Below are 25,003 nucleotides of genomic sequence, written 5' to 3' on the forward strand. Positions count from 1 at the left end.
CTTGATAACATTGCTGCTGCACCGACATATGACATGCATGAGTTATATAGTTAGTGATACTATTAGATAGTGATAAACCTGGCTTCTGTTTGTAAAGATGCAGATGGTCCTATCCTATTCATGTACTTATTCCATCCGCTGCGGTAAAATGTTCTCGAAAAATACATTGCAGTCAGGGAACCGATCAAAAGCCACGTGCGTCGACCCGACGAATGAGAAAGCACGTAGATTCACGCGCTACGACAACAACCAATCAACAGCTCGGCTGATTACAGCTGCGGAAGCGTTAACACGGAAGGGGAGAACGCCAGGCAGCAACTAACTGTCAGGACGCTTTTTAACTCATATCCATACTAAACTAAACCAGTGGTCTCTCCACTCCGTCAACATAAAACAATAGTCTGTTGCATAACGCGAGAAGCATGGAGAACGGGGAGGCTGTTATACGCACGTTACGCGCGGCGGAGACGCCACTCTTCTGGCTGGGAGCGCTGACCGCGGCCTGGATGGCGTTCAGCGGCGTGTACAGCCTGCTGGCCGGGCTCAGGGTGTGGGCTCTGGGCAACGGGAGCGCCGTGACCCCCAAACGGCTCGGGAAGTGGGCAGGTCAGTGAGTGAGCAGCTAGACGCGCAGTGTTGGTCAGCTGTTGGAACTTGGAAGAACAAACTAACAAAGTCAGTGTGGTGGTGGTTCTCAAACTCATCATAGCCCTGCGGCCCTGCCCCTGAAACATGGCTGTCATAATCAGTCATGATGCGACTTCACCCTGCTTTGAGCGCCTTGAAACATTTACAAGGTTAACGTCTACCTAAACGTTCCGATTTCAAATATGAATTGCTCACCCCCGGGTCCACTGATGTTAGAAGTTTGTACGTATTCTGCAATAAAAAGCATGTTTAGCCGACCGCCGGCCAGTTTTTCACATGCTTTCTATACGTGCCCCTATCGGTTTGTAAGTGTATTGCACTCTGATACAGAATTATAATTTATTGGCCACCGATGATCGATCGGATTAAAATGCATTTTATTGAAGAATATGGAATGAATACATTAATTAATGGATGCCCACCCGTGCAAAATGCCAACATCCACCAACCCGACCCCCATCTGAAGATGTTTTGTGCCAGGGACTCCCTGAAGGCAAGAGATGAAATAAATAATAAATATTAAAAAAATGTCAATACTTTTAACTTAAGATTTGTTTTTGTTTTTAAGTTAAAGCTTCGAGCTGGTAGATCTGCTATTTGGATCCGCCCCATGGACCCCACTTTTTTTGAGAACCATCGACATAAGTCAAACTAGTAGAAATACCACAAATTAAGACATACTCGTTACAAGAAAAAGTCCTGTATTCAAAATGTTACTTGAGTACAAAGTAGAAAAGTGTTGACATCACCAAACAAAGTAGGCTACTCATTCTGCAGAATGGCCCAGTTCACTATCATCATCATTGGAATTATAGCATGAATAGCCTATTTGATTTGTTGACTTTGCTGTTGTACTTGTTGCAATTTTGAAATGACACAATAGTTTGTGCACGTGGCCACGTGCACTGTCGTGCAGGATGTCATGTTTGCCTTTATCTGCCCATAATGCTGCTACAGTAAACTGTGCTTCTTTGGGAATATAAATCATAGGCTGCATGTTATTGCATAGGATATTGTATTTTATTCAAGTTTATTTTTCTTGATGCCTACTAGTACCCATAATGTAAATTCTGGTTATGTCACTGGGTGGAGAGAGTTGATCTAAAACAGTTACCAATATGCAGCCCGTGGGCCAGAACTGGCCCTTGAGTGATATTATCTGGCCTGGTAAATGATGTTGCAAATAATTTACAATATTTTCTGACTGTCCCACATAATGTTGAGAATCTATACCTGAAGACTGCTTTTATCCGTGTTGAGAGAGTGACAGGCAGGTGGTTCACATTATTTCTCCAAGAAAAGCCTTTGTGTCGACTGTTCCAGTGGTTTTCAGTTAAAAAGTAAGCCTACGTCAGAATTGTACAAAAGCATACTTGAGTGAATCTACTTGTTAGTTATGTTCCATTTCTGGCCTATTCATAACTTTGTCTGATTCATTTTTGCCCATCGTTAATACATTGAAAACAGAGATCAGAGGTCTCACTCATATACATATGGAGTCATCTGTCTCTATACTGTATACATTACCTTCTGACTTATTGATTTAACTGTCTGTGACTGTAAGACAGACACTACAGACAGAGCAGCGGTGGCCGAACGGTTTGCGGAGCGGTCTTGATCCCGGAAGGTCGCAAGTTGGAATCCCCGGACCGGCACCGCTGAAGTGCCCTTGAGCAAGGCATTGAACCCCTACCATGAAATGTTCTATGAGCAGGGTGTGGCTGTAAACAAGCATCTCGAGCTTAGTCCACTTCCCTGGGTAAACAAAGAACTTTGCTTTGCTTTGCTTTGCTTAGCCAGTTCAGAACCAAATCTTGTCAATATTTATTCATAATAAATGCTGCTCACTGTGGGCTTGTAGATCGGTTGTTTTCATTATGAAGAGGTTTGGGTGTGTAGAGGAGGGAAATTCTAGCTGACCTATTATCGAACCCTGGGAGGAATGTAGAATGGGAATTCTGAATCAATCAGTAATTGATGAGGCAAATGGAGACCTCATTCCAAGATGGGTTATTATTCATCAAACCCTGTACTTGTAAGTAAGTAACATTTCATAATCGTGACAGCCCCCTAACTGATGTACTGTATAAAACTCAGACATTACTTTGCATGGGTTCTTATTCTTTGTTTTGTCTCTTGACAAACTTAGCACATCACCATTGGGTTCTTATTCGTGTTGTCCTTTGACCCACAGCCAGCCTTTGACAAACGTAACAGATCACCATTGCATAATTATTACAGTGATTGCACAAGTATTACATGGCTCAATGCTGATAAGACTGCTGCATTGGCACGTTCCATGCACATGTTGCGACTGCAGGTCGCATTCACTATGAAAACGTGCATTTCCCGACAGTCCATCCATCTGTCTGTCCGTCATCTCACAATGGTCATGCCTCACGTGACATCAGGGATGGAGATCCCTGATGTCACCCTTTGATCTCCATATTCCACATATTGATCTGACCTCATCAAACCCTGTACACTCAATGCACGCTCCATATATACACTCCATATATACACACACACACAGCTAGGCCTGTAAAACACTGGGGGCAAGCTGTTCCAGAGCCTGTCTAATGCTATATGGTGCAATGTTGAGTACAGGCCTACTGTATCAAAGTGTGCCTACATTATTGGTATTGGTGGTAATGGTATCTGTTATTAGCCTGATTGAGGCAACATTTATGTGGATGGATAACAGAATATTTTTTTTCTCCACAATTGATACTCGATGAATCGATCGTTAAAGCACTTTGGGACCGTAGGACAGGTATACTCGTCCTAAGTAATTCATTTTGCGCCATGCGCTGGTTACGCATGACGAGCAGGCTCGTCTTTAGGTGTTTAATATCGCTAGAACATTGCCTCACTGTGTTTCATTTTTTAACCGCTCCGGTTGCTAGGGCCCCACCCGCACCGTTTTCACTCGACCACACTGGCTTCTGTTTTAGGCCGCAACTTTGCAGGCTTTTTTCTCTGAAACTAAAGCGCTGTCTGCTGTGTTTAACAGATCAGCAATGTCTTTTCTGATTATCCGGTGAGCCCAATGGGAACATTGGCGTTTTCTAGAGCAAGTATGGACTTCATTTTAGCTCGGTAGCATTGATGCTATTCCTAAAATGGAAGCGCATCATAGTGGAATGGCCAGAAATCCCTGGCACCTAAGCACCATACCACCTTCGTCCAGCAGGAGACACTCAATGTGTTAATATTGAATTGTAGTAATCATTATTTTGGACACTTTTACACACCCCTAATTAATAAATGGGAAACATATATTATCTGAACATTTTCAGTCAAGTTGTGGTGGAATCCATGCCAATGAATTAGCCCTTCGCTAAACCCCACTCTAAAAAGCGACTGGCCAATGCCAATCCAAATAGTTTAGCAACCGTTAAGGATGGCAAGCTTTCGTCACCTAGGCCCAGGCGGTGGCGTAACCGTCTGGGCACCCGACTGGTAATCCAGTCGCAGTGTGCCGCGGGTTCCAGTGTGCCCGGCACGGCCTTTACTGCATGTCTTCCCCCATCTCTCTCCCGTTTCCTGTCAGCCTATTGTCCGTCCCTTCAAAACAACAATAAAAGGCGTAAGCCGCAAAAAATATCTTTAAAAAAAAAGAAGCTTTCGTCACCTCATAGCAGTCGGTGTTATTTTGCATGGCTGTGTTGTTGAACACATACACATTAGGCATGTGAATCTCGTCTCATCTCACGATTCGATACGCATCTCGATGCACTGCCAGCGATACGATACATTAGAGATACATGGAATCCCCTGGCGATACGATGCGATACGATTCTCCCTCTTCCCGATGCGATGCGATGCGATAACCATTTAGTTCAAATCAATGCGATACGATGCGATTCACCCCTCTACCGATACGATGCGATTTGATGGCGATTCATCACAATAGAAAGGATTTATATTAAAGCTCTATTAATTTCCCAAAACATGTAAAAATGCATTACATTTAAATTCAAAGCAATTTATTGTTTTACTGTAGGTTAGTATTATAGCTCTGCATCTCAAACAACCCAACTTATAGAATTATGTAAGTAAACAAAGGGTCTGCTCTCTGCTGGTTATTGTGGAATTGTTAGATTACTAATAATCATAGGCTATAGTATAATAATTATATCTCAAAGGTCAATTTGAGGTTGAGTATAGAGGGTTCAAGAGATTAAAATGTAATAGCCTATGTAATAGCTCAATTAATGTTACCAACATATAAATAGAAAAGAAACAAATAAACAAAACAAAAATGACAGGTCACACTCGTAGTGCTGTCAAACAAGTAGTTTAATCTGCAACACAGTTTTATAATATAATTGCCTATGTATAGTGGGGGTCCCTGCTTGATCTCTCACTCTCAGCTAAGTGGTCCTTGGCTTGACCTAAAAAACATTGAAGACCCTGGCCTGCATGTATTATTAACGTTATAAATACATAGCAGATGTACAAGCTCACAACGCGTCTCATCCACGCCCCGCTGTGAGCTTGTGGATCTGCAATTTTAGGCGTGCGACACCGTCTTGCTGCAGAATATAAATAAGGCTTCTATCTCAGAGAATAGCAGGGGAAAGCTGGACAGTGGAAAGTTGTGGAACGGTTGTAAACGACTTTAAACCCAAGCAGTACACCCATGAGCTGTGGCGTTGTTGTTGTTGTACACGTGTGTGCAGACTGCAGAAGCTTTCTTTAATTATAAATTGATGATCGCGAGTCGCGACGCAGATTCGCGTCGGAGAATCAGCTAGAACAGCTGTGGAGTGTGGATCCTTAGCAGCACGCAGCGCTACAGTGAAAAGTCAACTGATCGACGGACAGCTATTTTATAAAGCTAAAGGTTGTGCTTCCTTTGTGCGTGGGGCTCACTTCTGTTCGTCGCGGGTGCTCTTTATAGTCAACTCAACGTGTCTACTCTGCACCGTCGTATGGTAGCTTCTGTAACTCTGTTCATTGACTGCGTGCTCGCAGCGCACAGCCGCACACTGTGCGGAGCTGGCTGCGAGAGACCTTTTTTTTTCCTTCCTTTTCTGATGGTACGTTCAATGCGCCTCGGAAACACAGGATAGGGTGAAATTTACCATGAAAAAACAGTGCAACCACGGATTTTACCGATGAAAGCACTCCGCGAACGATCCATCGAGATTTCACCCGTCAATTCTACCGATACACAGTGAATGAACCGATTCACTCGCATCGCGCACGTCATAATCGATGTATCGATATGTATCGATTATTTTCCACATGCCTAATACACATCTTAAGGTCGGGAAAGTGGCGGTCGTAAGTTGATTGAGTAGCATATACTTTCACCCTCTAACATTTCATATTTCTAGTTTATTGAATTGTCATGCACATTTGTCCAGTGAATATGCAGGCCTGATTGATTAGATTTAGAAGACATTTTGAAGCTCTTGCTACTGAAACTATCAATTATTTATTTTTATGGAGAAATCCTGTAATTTACCATACATCTCAATGGGTGAGAAGGACGGCTTGCCATATGTGTAACTGTAAGAAAGGGCTAAAATGAAGCCCTGGGACATGATTTCTGCCTGTTACCTGGCAGAATCTTAAAATACACCCTTCAAGGAAAAAACTGGTGGTGATAAAGAAAATCCCTACCCCATCTGTGTCTCAGAGGAGGGCTGTGGACAGTTCAGAAACCCGCCGCCTCAATGTGAAATCCTCCAAGGTAATACAAACTGCAGGCTTTCTATTACTGGAAAGTGTGTATGCTACAATCAAAGCCATTGTTCTCACGTTAATACAAATGTAAATGAAAACGGTGAAATCTTGTTGGGGAAAAAAACCCTGCCTATTGATCTCACTGGTAGGCTGGGTTTAACCAATTTTCTCATGATCATTAGTGGAGACAAATTATATGAACTAAGAATTGAAGATGGATTGAAAATGGGTGAAGTCGTCAACGTCATAGACAATAAAGGGGAAATGCTCACTCACCCTGTTTTGTGGGGTATAAACTGGGCTGGCTAATCTTACGATTGGATTATGACCAGTAAGGATTATCAAATTAGGCAGTTGACTGTCCATCTGCACAATCTGGTCATTGATTGAACTTTTTAGCAGGGCAGGCTGTTTGCTTATTGATGGCACAACATGCTTTGTCATGATGCCAAGTTGGAGTCCGTTACTCAAAAGAGTTATGCACAATTATATTTGGCCGAGTACAGTAGTGCGTTCATGGGACCCCCAGAAAGGTCCACAGATGTGTCCATTATCAATAATCTGCGTTTTGCGATGCACTGCTGCACTGTGTGAACAACGTATTATTTTTATTTTTTTTGTTTATTTGCGAAATCTCTTAGTTTTTCTTTTTTTTATTAATTAATTGAATGAATTAATTAATTCATTATTATTACATTTTATTAAATACATATGTTTGGGTGAGGGGAAACTCGCAATGCGTTGCATCACGGTGCGTTGAACTTGTAAGCTCGTGCATCAGCTAGTTCCGCTGCTTTTGTGTGATTCTTGCATTGAAATATGGAGGTTTCTGCCCGACGGTAACGCTAAGAAAAAAGTCTAATGTATGTGCCTCCCCTCCCCCGTTCATTCACAGAGTCCTTTCTCTTTCTCCCTCTGTTAAGATGACATGACTGAAGGGAAGAGCTTGGTTATGTAACCACACTGCAGCCATTCACGATGCCAGACACACAGCATCCATCTATTCCATCCTACTGCAGCCATTCACATTACCACACATCCATCCATCCCACTGCAGCCATTCACATTGGTTTTACATTACTTGCGTTACTGTATCAGGATGTTGTAATGTAGCCCTGGAATATGATGCCAGTAGCATAAATCATTTAGTGAGGCAGCCAATGATAGATGCTGATTAGCCGGGCAGGGGTTCTCAACCTGTGGGCTGGGATATGTTTTTGGCATCAACCTTGTCAGTAAGGACAAGAGATGACACTGTGCACAGATGTCTGGGGTCTCCTGGCTGTCTGTTGACAATAACGTTCTCACATTTATTATAATTCTCTTGTTTACAAAGTGGTAGAAGCCGTCTATATACTACAGTCTATAAAAGTTGAAAATGAAAAAAAGAAAACCCACACACCCGTCCCTTGTGAAATGTGTGTGTGTGTGTGTGTGTGTCTGTCTGTCTGTGTAAAAACAGTAACTTCACTTTCTCCCCTTCTAGTTGTGACTGGAGCCACAGATGGAATCGGAAAAGCCTACGCGGAGGAGGTAAGACTCACTGCGGTTTTACTCGGCACGCTGGGGGTTAAATTATGGCAAATCAATGTCACCATTATATTTTGCCTTGATTACGCAATGGTTCCCAAACTGGGGGTCGGGATTCCCCATCGCGATCCAAAATTATTTTGGGGGTCCCCAGATGATTAGCTCAATGTAAAACATTGTTTTGTCACTGACTCAACAGTAAACAAACCAACATACAGTATGAAGTGTATACACTGTACACATCTCTAAAGTGACAATTTAAGGAAGTTTTTGAAGGGACAGACAGTAGACTGACAGGAAATGGGAGAGAGATGGGGGGGATGACATGCAGTAAAGGCCGTGTCGGGCTCGGGAGTCGAACCCGCGGCACACTGCGACTGGATTACCAGTCGGGTGCCCAGACGGTTACGTAAATGAAAATAATAAGACCATTATTGCGTTAAAAGCAGTGTTGTTTTCGTCGACTAAAACTAAGACGAAAAATGTTCGTCGACTACCTTTTCCACTGAAGAAAACTAAATGGAAACTAAATTAAAACTATGCTATGGTGACTAAAACTAAGACTAAATATACTGACAATTTCGTCGACAAATAAAAACTAGACTAAAATGTGGGACTAGTGGACAACAGATCCAGTATAAGTAATTTTACACTTGGTTGCATGCTGAAAATAGCAGATCTACAAGCTGAGCTGTGTGTAAAAAGTGTAAAATAAGTCATTATGACGGCAACAAGGCCTGCAAAAATACATTTTAGTCGACTAAATGTCATAAGATTTTAGTCGACTAAATCTACAGGCGATTTAGTCGACTAAAATGTATTTTTGCGGGCCTTGTTGCCGTCATAATGACTTATTTTACACTTGCTGACTAAAACTAGACTAACACTAATACATTCCAGTTGACTAAAATGTGACTAAGACTAAGTGAAAACTATTCAGGAGACTATGACTAAAACTAAAATAGAAATTTGCTGCCAAAAACAACACTGGTTAAAAGTAACCAAGAAGCTATATTATAAAAATTATCAAACACTGACCAAATCTACATTGCAAGGCTATTTTCACAATATGTACTGTATCTGGAACCGAGTGAAACACAATGTAATGCCTCAACTCCTTCAATTCCATGTGCTTGTCAGGGTGGGTGTCCCAGTTCGCTTCACCTCCCAATGTATGAATGAATAGACCATTGTAAGCGCATGTAGCGCATAGAAAAGCGTTATAAAAATGCAATCCATTATTATTAGTATTATTATTATTATTATTATTATTATTAAATATGATTATGTTGAAGGGTCACAGCCTGACATGTTTGGGAACCCATGGGTTTTTCTTTTGCATGTACACAGACATTTCAAGTAGATGCTCTAGTCTGGAATCTATAGTAAACAATATTCTGTGTTGTGTCTCCTCCTGGTGGTGTGTGTGTGCTATTGCAGCTGGCTCGCAGGGGTTTTTCCATTGTACTGATCAGTCGCTCTCAGGACAAGCTGGATGACGTGTCCAAGTCCATTGGTGAGTGTGTGTGTGTGTGTGTGTGTGCACGTGCGCTTGCGTGCACTACACCCAGCATTCCACCCTACTCTCCCACCTTACTTACTTACATACTGGTGATATTACACCTGTATATCTGTTCTTAAAGGTGTGGAAATAAATTGATTCCAAGATGATGACGATTGCCATATTGCGTATGTGAATCGATGGAGTGATGTTACATTACTTAACCGTTAAATTATTATTTAATTGGGTTATCGCCCAGGGCTTGGGCGATAACCAAGGAAACTCAGTGAGTATAACTTGTTAGTTTGGGCCAATGATTAGGTTGCCTCCTAAATGTCATCGGATCTAAAAGCTCAGAATCACCATGCATATCGTTTTTACTTGTTGGCTTGTAAATCAGTAATTGTTTTGGAGCACCAAGTTGCTGGGTAGCTCGGAGCTGGCTGCCCAGAACCGATAACCTGAGAACCAAACCAGTCCCTCTGGTCGGATCGTTTTCAATCGAAATGAACCGGCTGTGTCAGTCATACTAACCCTAACCCTACGCCACAATATACTATCAAAATAATAATCTGTATATTGAAATGGATAGCACGTAGGCATTTAACCTAGCATCTGTCTAAATAATCTTTATCTCTTCCTTTGTCTCAACTTTTTCCTCCACTTATCACCTCTTTTCTTATGCCCCCCCCCCCTCTTCAGAGAGCAAATGTGGTGTCGAGACCAAAACCATTGCGGCAGACTTCAGTGCGGTAAACATCTACCCCAACATCGAAGCGGGCCTTGCAGGGCTGGAGATCGGTGTGCTGGGTAAGTATCAGTGTAAGGCAAGTGAGTAAGTGACGCTGGAAGTTGTTGTGAGTTTGGTTGAACCGACCGTATGGTCTTAAGAATCTCCCTATAACTAAGGGAGTGAGTGAGTGATCGGTTCAGTTGAGTGAGGAGCTCGGAGAACAAGATGACACTAGGCAGTTACAATTTAAGGACCTTTAACACGTCTCTAACGCCTAAAAAAGATAAGAAATAGTATAGTTTGATTACTTTTGATGTAGTAAGTAAAGTATAACATTTTTGATATATTAAGCCAATGAAAATAGCCGATCTGCAAGCTCACAACCGCGTTGTGATCTGCTATTTTCACAATATTTGAGACAGCGAACTCCATCGGTGACCGCGACCTCCTTTGACCTTGTCGGTGGAACCATATCCACCCCCCCCTCTCTCTCATTAGCAGGCAACAGTACAGCACTATCTCTCTCTCTCTGAACGAAATTTCTAGTATGACTATTAGTACCAGTAGAGGCGCTGTTGTACAGAAACAGCGCCCCTACTGGTACTAATAGTCATACTAGAAATTTCGTTGTATGCTCAGTGTATGCTTTGTGTGCAATGACAAATAAAAGTCTATTCTATTCTACTCGTGCTCATTAACACATACATAGGAGGACGACACATAGGCGGACGCGGACATTGCTGTTCTTTGCACCACTCAAATGCCACAGGCATGACCAAGTCTTGCCATGGACACAATTACGGACATATTGATAACCATGGCCTCAGAGAAATGGCACTTGATGCCAAATGTTGTGTATCATTAATTTGGTAGCTGTATATCTAGTGTTTTGAATGTCATGATACTATAAGTTCTCTTTTTGTCAACAGTGAACAATGTTGGAATCTCCTATTCCTATCCTGAATTCTTCCTCGAAGTCCCAAATCTAGACACCGTAAGTTGGATAGTGTATTGCTGTCATCGCTGTAATGAAGAGCTCCAAAACAAAATACAACAAACCAACTTTTTTCTGGTTGAAGAAGCTATTGCCTCTTTAATATCACACTATAACCACAGTCTAAGAAGTGATGTGGTTCCTGTTAATCTGCTGTTTCTGTTCTCCAGTTCATCGACACCATGGTCAACATTAACATCACATCTGTGTGCCAGGTGAGCGATCTGACTGCATGTGTCACATACATCATAGTTCCTTGTAACAAGGAAGGTAAGCAATATACAATCTTACAATTTAGGCATTTAGTGGATGCTCTTTATCCAGAGTGACACAGTACTACTTGTCTAAGTTAAGTCTTTAATTGTCATCACCAGGCCGAAGGCATGGGGAGAGAGTATGTTTTGCACTACGTCCGTCCGTGTTTCCGTCCGTCTACGTACAGCTAATCCCCGGCACCGTTGGCCCGCTCGCTGCCAAACTTTGCATACACGCACTCCCTGCATGCTGATTCTCAACATTGCCCTATTAGGTCACATTCATACCAAAGAGCTTTGCTGCGATTAAAACGAATCCTGCTGCGCATTTTCAGAAAGTGCACTTCGTTTGGCGGGTGTGAAGGCTCATTCGAATCGTAATGCGTATCAAAGAACCGCATTATACTCCAAGCAAAAACGGGGGTTTCGCTTCGCTTCCAATCGCACTTGATTACGATTCGGTGCAGGTGTGAATGCAATCTGCAGTAAATAAAGGAAATGAAGCAAACAATGTGGCGGGTGAGGAGCTGAACACAGTTGGAGACGAAGAAGGCATAATTTATATTTTTATTAGATGTCCCGTTACCGTGGATAGACGTGGTCGAATGAGGAGACTGAAGCCCTGATCGAAATGAGGACGAGTACATTAATCAATTGCTAATTAAGAAAACACATAAACACTGCAGTGCAGTGTAATAGTATTATAGCCTACAGTATATTCTGTCTGTCTGCGTGCCGTAAACATGGAGTGCTGTCACTGTGTAGGGACTAGTGGGGAGTAGGAACTTTCATCTCAATGAACGTGTAAACATTTTGCGCTGCTGTTTGTTATATCAGTGCACTCAGCGCTGTGCCTCCATGCCCAAAAGAACAGTGTGTGGCTGCGTGCGTATAGTGAGAGAGAGAGGGAGAGGGGGGGGGGGTCCAGTCCCAGACGGCACGACACATGCACGTTATGAGTATAATTTTATCACCATAGATTTCACTGTGTAGGCTAGTTTATGAATGGAACACATTGATAAAGGTCCCCCTGCTGCGTTTCCAATTGCTGCGGATGACAGCTGTGTGAAGACAAACCGCAGCAAATTAAATATGCAAGAATCCCAAATTGTCCGCTCTTACGCATTGAGTCTACCAAAGTATTAGGTGAGAATGTGACCTTAGAGTGCCACCAGGAGGCACATTTAGTGTGTTGCTAGAACCATTGAAGTTTCTCGATCCATTCCTCTATTATATCTTTGGCCACCTACATTTAAATTGCCAGCCTTTTCTGCCCCACAGAGGCCAATTTGGCCCGGGTCCTTGTATACGGAAATGCTGGCACAAGCAGGCGGTGCAGTACGGTGACTGGCACAGCTTAAGCTTATGATGTGAAATGCTTATACTTGGCCTGCAGGTGGTGGTAGAGGGAAGTGCATTCAGTTGGTTAGGGTTCATTCAGCACGGATGCACAGAACAATACAGTAAATAAATAATTTCACAGTTTCAAATCAAAGCTGAAATAACAAAAACAACATGGTGGTGCTGCTATGATTTACACCAATTCATTGTTGTACTGCTACATTGACCGCTACAATAACCTTAATAATGGAGAAAATACATCACAAATAAATACTGAAACCAGATATAATCATTAAGGATGTGTATGCGTATAGTATCCTATTGTGACTCATAGGAATAGACTATGTGACAACCAGGTATAGTCTGGTGACCACCGGAGAGACGGGTGACAGCCGGAATGTAGACGGCACCCCGTGAGCAGTATGGGTTAGCGCCCCAGCCTGCATCCTCCGTGAGGAGGAAGCCCAAAAACCTTCGAAGAGGCCTTTAGGAGGGCCATTCGAGCCGCAAGTGGAGCCTGCAGTGCAACCGTTGCCCAGGTGGAGCCTGCAGAACCATTCCAGCTCAAGAATCCACCACTCCTGAATGAAGTGTCTGGTGCTGGGAGTCTGGCACAGGTCCGCACAGGTCCTCGCTGTACTGGTGGGAGCAGGAGTGGACCTGGTGAGACGTAGGAGGGGCCCGGACAGGAGGCAACCCACAGAGCCTAGTCCCTCCACATGCCAGAATAGTACCTCTCAGTCCCGGCATAGTAGTTCCGGAGTGGTTCCAACGGATTGTGTGGCCCTGGTCTTTTGCGAGACCCGAAAGCCGATGACCTTGGGATACATCACTGAAGATGCGTACAATGAAAAAGAAAATTGCAAAAAAGTTTGCAACTTTTTTTAAATATATAATTTGAGGACCCCCCAAAAATAATTTCGGGACCCACCGAGGGGTCGCGACCCCCAAGGTTGAGAACCCCTGCTGTACTGCTACATTGTTGCTCATTGCGGTACTGTACAGACTGTATGTACTCTCCTGTACTGCTAACATTTGTTTCTCATGCCGTTTCTCTCTGTCCTTTTCCAGATGACTCGTATCGTTCTGCCCCGAATGGTGGATAGGTATGTGTCCTTCATTCATAATGTTTTTAATATGTTAACATTAGCTACACCAGTATATATTTTATTGATTGCGTTGATCTACCTACTACCTAGTACCTTGACAGATTAGCTTAATTTATACTCCATTGCACAGTGGTGTTACTTGCCATAAAGAACGGCTGTACAAGCTACAAACACTGTGCTATCTTTGCATCAGTTGTTTTTGGCAAGTGACACGTTATCAAGTATAAATTAGGCTAAGGGTTGCTATGAAAGTAAATGATGACTGAACTGAACCTGATTGTTCAATTGGCTGTTTTTAGGAAGAAGGGAGCCATCCTCAACATCTCATCTGGAAGCGGCATGTATCCTGTCCCCCTGCTTACCGTCTACTCTGCATCTAAGGCAAGTACCTTCTGACCGGTGATTTCGGCGACTAAAACTACGACGAAAAATATCTGGCGACTACGTTTTTGGAAAAGTGAGGACGCAAATTGTGATTGGCCAGAATGAAAAGATGATGACGATTATAAGAGCGCCCCTCACTTCACATGGGTGTGATTTTCTTCACTGACGAAAACTAAACTAAAACTAAAATACCAGTAATAAATACTAACTAAAACAGAATCAAAATTTGCTGTCAAAATCAACACTGCTTATGACATACACACATGACACATAATGCCATACTGTAGATGCAATCTTTTCATATCGCTGGCAAACAAAACTGTTACAATACCACTGGTATTCAACATTTATGATATTATTAACCTTGTGTTACCTTTCTTTGTATTATTCTGTAGGCATTTGTGGACTTCTTTTCACGAGGGCTTGATGCTGAATATAAGAAGAAGGGCATTATTATCCAGGTATGAAACACAACTTCTGGGTGTCTTGTGGTGCAGAATAAATGGTTCTGGTCAATGCTGGGACAATGCAATACTACTGCGTGGAAGTAAAAAAAACGGTGCCTAGTTCTATTATAACTTATAACTGAGAAACTGCTTGCATTCAGCAAGTGAATCCAGGTGTGCGAGTCTTTGTGCATGTAAACAATCTCAGTGTTCATGTGCTTAAGAGTGTGCCATGAGACCGGGAGGTGGGGGTGAGGGGTTCCATCCCTGGCAGAGTCATACAAACATTACTTTCTATACTTACTTGTGTAACTGTACCAATCAATGTTACTTCCTTGTGTAACACCCTGGAATCAAAACCCAGGTCTCCTGCTTGGAAAGCCAACATATTGACCACTAGCTGGGAGATATTATACTTGGTATACAGCTGTGTTATGTGTACAGTACTATACGGTACCAATCAAAGTTCCCTCCTCGCTCCATGTGTTGGTGTGTGTACCGATCAAGTTGCCGTTCTTCTTTTGCAGAGTGTTTTGCCGTTTTTCGTTGCTACCAAGCTGAGCAAAATCAGGAAGCCCACGCTGGACAAGCCCAGTCCAGAGCGCTACGTGGCGTCCGAGCTGCGCACCGTGGGCCTCCAGAGCCAGACCAACGGCTACCTGCCCCACGCCGTCATGGTGAGTACCCTATACTATACAGCACTGTGGGCCCCTAGAGCCAGACCAACGGCGTCATGGTGAGTACCCTATACTATACAGCACCGTGGGCCCCTAGAGCCAGACCAACGGCGTCATGGTGAGTACCCTATACTATACAGCACCGTGGGCCCCTAGAGCCAGACCAACGGCGTCATGGTGAGTACCCTATACTATACAGTACAGTGTTGATTTTGAAAGTCAGTCTTTTGGATAAAACTTCATATAGTCATATTTTAGTCACTTCAAATGTTTAAATTTTGGTCTAGTTTTAGTCTATTAAACAGTTTGCAGAATTACAGTACAATTCAAGCACAACTCAATACAAAGACTGTTAACTGTGAGTGGACGACCCAATAAAGCACACTTGTTTTCAAGAGGGTCCACCTTGTTCAATTCATCAAAACATTTAGAGGCGTACAAATATACACTTATTGCAGCCGTCCATAGGTGCCCTTAGAGAGCGGTTTTGGAGGAGTCAAGGGATTTGTATGTCTTAATGACTGTTGGTAGTGCGTTCCACATTTTGGTGGCATAAGAGTGAAAATAATGTAGTCCCTTGTTTGTGTCGAATCTGGGTTGCACATGGTTTGTTGCACTCCCTCTGGTGTTGTGGGTGTGGACTTCGTTAACATTAAGGAAGTATTTAGACAGGTACATAGGTATCTTGGTGGTGTATCGAATCTTGTGGACCAGTAATTGCAAGATGCTGTACTCTGTCGTCGACCCTAAGCCATTCCAGCCTGTCAAAGTGGGCAGGGGTGAGGAGGGTTCGGGGGGTGAGGCCAAGTAGGAGCCTGACAAGTTTGTTTTGGGAAGTCTGGAGCCTTGTTTTAAGGGCCTTTGAGGTGCTGTGGTACCAAGAGGTGCATGCATAGTCGAAGAAACCTTGTACGAGGGCTCCTGTTAGGGTCTTCAAGGTGTTGTTGTTGACCAGTGAGGAGATCCTGTAAAGGAATCTTGTTCTTTGGTTGACTTTTTTGATTACGTTGGTGGCCATTTTATCACCATATCATAATCATACGATGTTAGTCGACTAAATATCATACGATTTTAGTCGACAAAATCTACAGTTGATTTTGGGCCTTGATGGCGTCGCAATGCCTGATTTTACACTTGGTTGAGCTTGTAGATGTACTATTTTCAATGCCTGAGCCCAACCAAACATAAAATGATCTCTTCTCCACTAGTCCCTCCCTAACATTTTAGTCTAATTTTTATTTTAATTTTTTAAGAAATTATCAGTATATTTATTTAGTCATAGATTTTTATCATTTTATTTCGGTTTTAATTTGTTTTCTTCAGTGGAAAGGTAGTCGACAGACATTTCTCGTCATGGTTTTAGTCAACAAAATCAACACTGGTACTATGTGTGCAGGGGTCATCGCCATGTTGGCTTGTGGTGGACATTTTTTATCAAAATTAAAATTTTGCCACAAACAATGACTATAACAGGACTGTAACTCTGAGAGTGTACAAATGGAACCAAATTTACCTTTAAGGGTGGTCCTTGAAAATAAACATTTGAGAACCACTTTAGTGGACTCCTAAGGTGCCATAGTGTCATAGTAAATCGGTGTCATACATATTCTGAAGAAAACCTGGAGACTTGACATTCAGTAATTCGATCTTATGATCCAAATAAGAACATTGCAATGGTGTGTAAAATATAACATCTCAAATTTACCACGGATACATTCGTCCGTGTACGTACGGACATTGATACTCACATACAGGGGTGTATGTGAGTAACGCCTGGCAGATTTGAGTCTGGAAAAGTACAGGAATTTTGAATCGTAAAATGAGTAAGAACCTTGTCAGTGACAGGCGAGTGGCTAGGTGGGGAGCCATGAGCAATATGACATATTGGCATAGCAACAAGCATGTGATCCCGTAAAATGGTCAAGTTCGTGCTAATTTTACACGCAATTCAATTCAATTTTATTAAAGTGTCAAATCACAACAAGTCGTCTCAAGACACTTAACATATAGAGCAGAAATACGACTCTGGGGCGGGCGGCCATCTGCCTCGACCGTGTCGGGGGAGAGAGAGAGGGGGGGGGGAATAGAAAGGAAGAAAAATAGACAGGGAAGGAGATACAAGCAAATACAAGTAGTAGCAATAATAATGAATTTAATAGTGTAAGATAATATAGTATGGTGTAGCAATGTTGTCAGATAATATATATGTATAAGAATATTAGGATATAGTGTAATTGTGTAATAATATGATAGCAGTCCATGGTCATGCTCTGTGAGGAGGCCTGGTCCACGGTCACACTTGGCAGTCAGTTGGGGGTCCATATTAGAGGTCCACGGAACGTCCGAGTGGAATACAAAAGAGACTCCGGTGAGTGGCTCCCCGGATGTTGATTTAGTGGAAAGCCTTACTGGAGCCTATAGGGGGAGGGCATAGTGACGCGTTCGGTAGGATTTTGGCTTATTTGGGCACCATCTTCCTGCCTACATGTAGGCTAGTAGGATGCTAGGCTACTTGGCTGCCAGTCTGTAGTTCGTAAGTTTGCTTGTCAGTGACACTGGTGTGGTGTGTACACTGTCACTGCAGTACACCATCTTTCATCTCTCCTATCTTTGACTTGTCACAACTCTTCTACTCTATGGCTCTGGATCGACGGTGGTATTATTCGCCAAAAATGTTCGGGTGTTCTGATCTGTCAAAATATTTCTCAATGTTTACATTACTTGACGAGAAGACATGTGGACATATCGTTATGGAACCAGGGAGAGGGGGAGTGACGAGTGATGTGTTCTCTCCGCAGTAAATAAATAATTAGCAGTGTTATGGTGTACGGTGTACCCATAGACTGTAAAAAATATGGACAAAGCGTTCTCCGGGTCTAACATGAACGTAAAATGAAGCCTGTCAGTCCTTGTATTGTAAGTCGCCATCTTTCTACATCCGTTTTGGCCCAGCTGGCCATTGGCTGGCCCAGACAACGAGGCGGGACTTCCCCCCTTCTTCTCCGTTGGTTTTTATTTTGACTCGAGTGGGAGGGGAATCCCGATCATAGACTGTAACGGTAGCCACGCCCCTCAGAACATACGCGACTTTATGGTCATTCTTTTTATAAATGGGACCATAATTTTCCAAAAAGAATATTATGACATTAGAAATGAGACTTTAAACTAGTGACTGGAAGCAGAAAGTATTCATGACCATGTTTATTAAGGTAATACAGTCTAGGTGAAGTTGTCCAATGACAGCGCCACAACAGGCCATTATATGAACTTTCATTTCCTTAGTGGCTTCACAAAATATCTGTCTGACTGCCCCCCTGGGTGTACCACGACGCGGATCTGTCTGTATGCAATCTGGCCATTATTCTTTTGATTACACTGTCATGCTCGTTTGAGGACAGGTAGAGAGCAGAGCATACATGTGTTTGGGAATGTTGCTGAAGGTTGTTATTTTGTCCGCTGACACCCAAATCAAAGAAACCATACAGCGTGTATTTAATTATTTGATACCTCCGACAGTAAATGCACTGCAACACTACAATGGAAGCATAATTTTGAAGGCCCGCGGTGGAATGGACAAGTTAGGGTATCAAGTTTATGTTATTTTGTCATCTGACACCCAAACCATACAGTGTTTATTTAATTATTTTATATCTACAATGGTAGTGGTCTCCACAGTGAGGCTGGAAAATGTAGCCTATAGCAGCCTACTGCTATAGCCTACTGGTACGCAGGGAAATGGCAACAAGAATAAACCGTTCTGAGCTAAACTCTCACCCTTTTTACTTTGTCAGGTGACCGAGTACTGAAGACAAGTCTAGCTATAGGCTTTGTCGTAGAGAAAGGCTTTTAATCTAGTCTTGCATGTGCAGAGCGTGTCAGCCCCACGGACCGAAGCCGGGATAAGGTTCCACAGCTGAGGTGTCTGGGACTTAAACGCCCTGCCTCCTATTGTAACTTTTGATATTTCTGGGACAGTAAGCATTTTTGCATACTGAGAACCCACTGGTGTTCTATAGGATTGTAGGGATCGATGGGTTCTTTGAAATATTTGCCTGACCATTGAGAGCTTTATAGGTGAGGAGGAGGATTCTATTCTGTATCTTACCGGGAGCCAGTGTAGAGAGGCCAGTGAAGGAGTGATATGATCTCTTCTTCTGGTTCCTGTCAGCACACGCACTGCAGTATTTTGAACTAGCTGTAGGCTTTTTAGAGCCTGATAATAGCGAGTTACAGTAGCGTGGACAAGTTTTTCTGCATCATTTTGGGATAGGATGGGCCTAACCTTTTCAATATTACGCAGGTGAAAAAAGACGGTCTTTGAGATTTGTTTGATGTAGGATTTAAAGGACACCTTGGTCAAAGGTAAGTTAGGTAACTCCCAGATTCTTTACAGTGGCCTTGGAGGCCAAGGTAATGCCATCTAGGGTAAAGTTCTCGTTTGTCTCTTAGGGGCTTAGGGCCAATTACGATAACTTCCGTTTTATCAGAGTTGAGTAGGTAATTACGGGTCATCCAACTATTTGTCTTTAAGACATGCTTAAAGTTTGACTAGTAGGTCCGTTTCCATTTGTAGCGTAACAATGGAAATTTATCGTGTTCCCTGATGATGTTACCTAAAGGGAGCATACTGTATATAAAAGAAACACACACACACACACACACACACACACACTTAATATGTGCAAAGAGTTGTGCCGTCAAGATTGTATCTAAAGATAGACAAAATACTGATTGTCTCTGTCTGGTGTAAACCTCATATGTCCAAAGCTTTTACTTTTCAGGATTCAAATTCACAACCGGCAAAATTTGCAGATCTACAAGCTCAAAATGCGTCTCTTGTGGATCTGTTACTTTTATATGGTGCTACTGTAGTGTAATATGATCAAGTAGGACATTATTAGAAAACTAAGTTTAAATATGGAGATAGATATTGTTGCTGTCAGACAGAAAGCTCTATTCACATGAGAGCAGTGCGACGCTGCGGATCCAAGTGCGTACGCAGGCGTACTTTCGAACCCTGTGTCAAAATCCCTTAACACCCCGATCGCCCAGGACAAAGTTATTTTAGTAATAGTCAATTAGTAACACCCAGCGCCCAGGACGAAGATTGATAAAAAAGACGGAGGTTATTGATATTGATATCAATCGCTAGTCGTGGTAGATTTAATCACTGTGTTGTCGTCGATCACCTCTAGAGTGTTTTGGCTACATCTAGCTACTACAGCCACATCCGGGATAATATCCGGTCTGTGGGTAAAAGTGCTCCGCTACTATAAAACGCCGGGCGCTATGATTTAGTGGATTAAATGACCCCGGGCGTTCTAGGTGTTAACTGCAGTTCATGATATTTTACATTCATATCACATGACGGTGTTGCTTTTCCTCAAAGCATTTTGGGCAAGTGACACTGTCCCTCGTACCAACAGAGTATATAAACATGGCTTTTGTGTTCCCTCTACAGGGCTGGGTGACCACGGCTGTGCTGCCTGTCACACTGGTCACCAGCTATGTGATGGGCCTGCACCTGTCCATGCGCGCTCGCTACCTCAAGAAGCAAAAACAGGGTTAGAAGACCTCAGAGTGACCCACGAGAAAGAGAGGACCAAACCAGACTATGGGAATGAATGAATTAATGGTCCAGCTTGTATCTTCATGGACCCAGAACAGAACAGCGAGATGTGAATAGAAGAAGAGCTTTAACAAACACTTGAACCTCTAGCCTTCATAACTCTATTCCCAACTTTTCACAAAGTGACATGATAACACATTTCCTGTTGCAGATCATTTTCCTACAGTCTGGGAAACCATTTGTTTGTTTAAAAAAAATCCCCTTTTGTTTTTACCTCTTGTGGCTCCACCTCCTTTTTGGTGTACAAGCAGGAACTTGTGTTTGGCTCCTCCCCTTTCTTAGTCTACTTCTGTGTTTGTGTGCTTGCGTTTGTCGGACACTGGAGTTATTTGATTGTTATCGATTTAACTTTCTTAATGTTTTAATTGAGGGAACATTGTTTTGTAAACTGGTCCAGGCATCTCATACTTGATGGCAATGGTACCTTTCATAATGTATCATTTCTAACGTGTGGCCGTAATGTTTATCTTCTTACTTCTTACTCGCACAACTACAATTTACAACCTCCACTTTGATAATAATTGCTTCTCAAACAAAATTGGCCCAGTGCTCTAAATAACCTTTTCGTGCACGGCACCCCTGAATTACATTTACTTTACAGTACCTTCCATTTAGGTCCAACATGTAAATCCTCTCTCCTAAGATACAATGTCACCAGGAAAATAGAATGTTTCCATTAGGACAGATTGAAAATGAGTGGTTAAACTGAAGTGATGATAAATTCAAAATTTTATCATGATGAATTCCAAATAATAAAGTACAGGTATTCTGATGCACTCATGGACTTGTCGCTTGCCCTAGTGTCATAATAGGCGATTCCATTGTGAAAATAGCAGACCTCCACCTTGTGTGGTATGTAGATCAACCATGTTGGGCAAAGACAGTATAGTGTGTAGAGACTATGGGGACCTAGTGTAGATCCATGGTGCACCGTGGTCAATGAGGTATAAAGGTTTAAGTGGTTAATGACGGCACGTACGTTGATGTAACATCAATTCTTTGTTTTTCTTTCTTTTGGAAACATATGGTGGATGGACGGACCACATGGCTAATCATTTATAGAACCTATGGTGGATGGACGGACCACATGGCTAATCATTTATAGAACCTATGGTGGATGGACGGACCACATGGCTAATCAGTTATAGAACCTGACATAATGTCAAGGGGCCAGCTAGGCACTCCAATGTTGAAGCGCTGGTCCCTAGTGGTAAGAGGAAGGACTGCAGGCGGACCCGTGGATTCTTGACGAGGAAACCCCGTGCAACCGAGCGCCCAATGTAAAGCCCAGGTGCACTCTGGGTGCACTTCCGCATTTGGACACCAAAATTTGGTGTCCAAATGCGGAAGTGAAATGCTGAATCAGCGAAAAGACGGTACTTCCGGCAGCCTTCCGGGTGCTTCAAAACGCCACTGAGCAACTTCCACTGACATGAATAGCGGAGGGGGCGGAGCTTCGCGCTAGTTTAGTCTCTATCCTTTTAATACTCTATGCATAATGTAGACAACCAAAGGAATAGATTCACACAAAAAACAACATATTTCCACACTAACTTTCACAACACACACGCATACAAACACACACACACACACACACACCACCTCCTAAATATCTTCCATCCCTTTGGCTCTCCACACACAAATAATTACTGTCCAATGAGGGTTTTATGTCTTCATGTCATTAGAGATGCTCCGATAATCGGCCATATCGGCCAATATTCACTCTGATCGGTAATCAGCATTTACCCTATCTGTGATCGGCAATTTACCCTATCTGGAGAAACTGGTCTTTTACACCATTTAAGTGGTATAAATGTCAACCAGATATATAGTATAACATCATTTTGCATTTTTGTGACAGGCCTAAACATTCTCCCCCTTTCCCCCCCACACACAGCAACAGAATTGACGTGGGTTTTGACATAAATTATAATCATTTTGGAAATATTAAAATTTGCAACATTTCACAAGATCGGTATCGGACTAGGGATGTCAGGGGTTAACCGGCTAACCGGTTAGCCGACCGTTAAGAAACATCCGGATATTTTTATATCAGCTTTAACGGTTAATTTGCATAATAATAAATACGTGTTCTGATCTTAAATCCCTTTATTTTAGATCGTTTTTAGTAATAGTACAACATAAACATTACAGAGACTGTACTTGTCACTGTACAATACTTTAAAACAGTTGTCATGTTGCACACATGCCTAAAATTGTTCTTATTTGCGCCGCCCAGCTTGTCACACATGAACTGCATGAACAGCGCTTGGGCTCGGTTTTCTGCCCCCTCAATGTCCCATGTACTTAATGGCTAGTTGGCTACAAGGGTAGCTTTGCGGAAATTGTGGTAGTCGAAATGTAAGCGAGTGACAGCGAGACGAGATGAACACATGTCGACTGTATAAATGCAGAGACCTACTTGGCATTATTAATTCCATTATTGGCCATTTGGCCTGGAGGGAGAACGTTTACAGCCGCTGCCGCTTCCTCCTCCTATCCGTCTCCACACACTGGCACGGCTTACAAGTTAGCCATGTGCTATCGATGTTTGAGGGTTTTCTCGTCAGTGAAAAGTCAACAAACGGTACACGGTGACATGCTTGCTGATCTTCCTTAATAATAAAAAAAGCCTTAGCCCATGCGTCCAGTGGCTTTATAGGTATAGGTTGCTCAGATCTGGACTGGATTTATTTATGTTTTGGACTAGAACCGGCGGACCTCTGTACTGTAGACGCATAGATGCATGCATCATGCAGATGCGATGCGTTGTTTATTGATGATTAAGCCTACAACAATTTATTTATATTGTTAAATGTTGCTTTTTTGTTTGTCTTTTAAAAAAGGAGCATAAATAAATGTATACCATTCGTCTACCAACTTTAATTATGTAGCCTATACATGCATATTACATTTGGGGTAGCCTAAGAAAAAAATCAACCACTATCCGTTAATGACCCGGTTAATCCTGTCGGCTAACCGGCTGGGAAACTATCCGTTACTGACATCCCTATATCGGACCTATCGGCCGATCATGAGAAAAACAATCGGTCATCTGTATCGGTCCCAAAAAACCTGATCGGAGCATCCCTACATGTCATACATAAACAAACTATATTTTGAAGTGTTCATATGACATTCTTAAACTCACAAATATTTCCGTTTCAACCATTTCTTTTTCTGTTTGTGTCCACACGTATACAAACTATTGATAGTTCATTGCTGTCGGGCAGAATTGGGCACCTCTTCTAACTTTATCATTATCACTTTGAGGTGGAGACTTTTGTGTATATGTATGGTGATTTACTCTGCGTCTGCTCAAATACTGTATTGGTATGACTACTACAGCACTGCATATGAAGCCTTTACAGTACACCATTCATCTTGTTGTGCAGCTTATCAATAAATATACTTTTCAAATAATGTTTAAATAAAACAATACATTTGTTTTACTGTACTTGATATGAGGTCTAGATATGAATGCAGAATTACTGATTTTCATTGAATACACTTCAACAGTTTGCCAAAAGTACAGTTATACAATAATGCCAAAGGATAACACAAAAGCCCAGATAGCTGGCCTATAAGAGCCTATAAGAGCAGTAAACATTTACATTAAAACTGGGGTGTTATTTATTTTTGGCAAGCTAGAAGATTTGTCTATAGGTGCTCTTTTATGGTGGTTTTGAAGGAGGGTAGGAGTATGAGGTTGTCAAAATGACATTGGATGAGTGCAGCAGGCCTCCAGCCTCAGTTAGGTCTGTCACCATTCCAAATTTAAGGATTGATGATTACTTGTCACAAATAATTGTGATTAACAATTTTTTTTGTGTTTTTTTTCTTTTTCTTTTTGCATTGAACATTGGAACATTGCTATTTGTATTCTTGTTTGCCTATTAGGCTTCGTAATTACTTGCACAGGGCAGATTATGACATAAATTGGACAAAAATCATTTAGCTATTTATTTAAATAGCTATTTTTGAAAAATCTAAAATTCTCAACATGGAAAACGATTCATGATTATGCAAAATAATATTTTGATTATTTCAAATAATTGCA

At 42.2% G+C, this 25,003-nt stretch overlaps 1 protein-coding gene across 1 annotated transcript; it reads left to right on the forward strand.

Annotated features, from left to right (window-relative positions):
- Positions 1-286: 286 nt before the first annotated feature.
- Positions 287-24,360, forward strand: hsd17b12b (hydroxysteroid (17-beta) dehydrogenase 12b). Its single transcript, XM_080759166.1, has 11 exons — positions 287-606; positions 7,832-7,878; positions 9,316-9,391; positions 10,079-10,186; positions 11,039-11,103; positions 11,274-11,318; positions 13,770-13,804; positions 14,107-14,188; positions 14,587-14,652; positions 15,165-15,314; positions 20,776-24,360. The coding sequence occupies exons 1-11, from the start codon at positions 423-425 to the stop codon at positions 20,881-20,883; spliced, it is 966 nt and encodes a 321-aa protein (XP_080615292.1). The 5' UTR covers positions 287-422; the 3' UTR covers positions 20,884-24,360.
- The last annotated feature ends 643 nt before the right edge of the window (positions 24,361-25,003 follow it).

This window comes from Protomyctophum bolini (genome assembly GCF_963924005.1).
Source record: "Protomyctophum bolini genome assembly, chromosome: 1".
NCBI lineage: Eukaryota > Metazoa > Chordata > Actinopteri > Myctophiformes > Myctophidae > Protomyctophum > Protomyctophum bolini.

Coding starts and splice junctions, on each gene's coding strand:
- hsd17b12b (XM_080759166.1), top strand. CDS start 423: ATGGAGAACGGGGAGGCTGTTATACGCACGTTACGCGCGGCGGAGACG. Junction 11,104..11,273: donor AAGTCCCAAATCTAGACACC/GTAAGTTGGATA, acceptor TCTGTTCTCCAG/TTCATCGACACCATGGTCAA. Junction 11,319..13,769: donor ACATCACATCTGTGTGCCAG/GTGAGCGATCTG, acceptor GTCCTTTTCCAG/ATGACTCGTATCGTTCTGCC.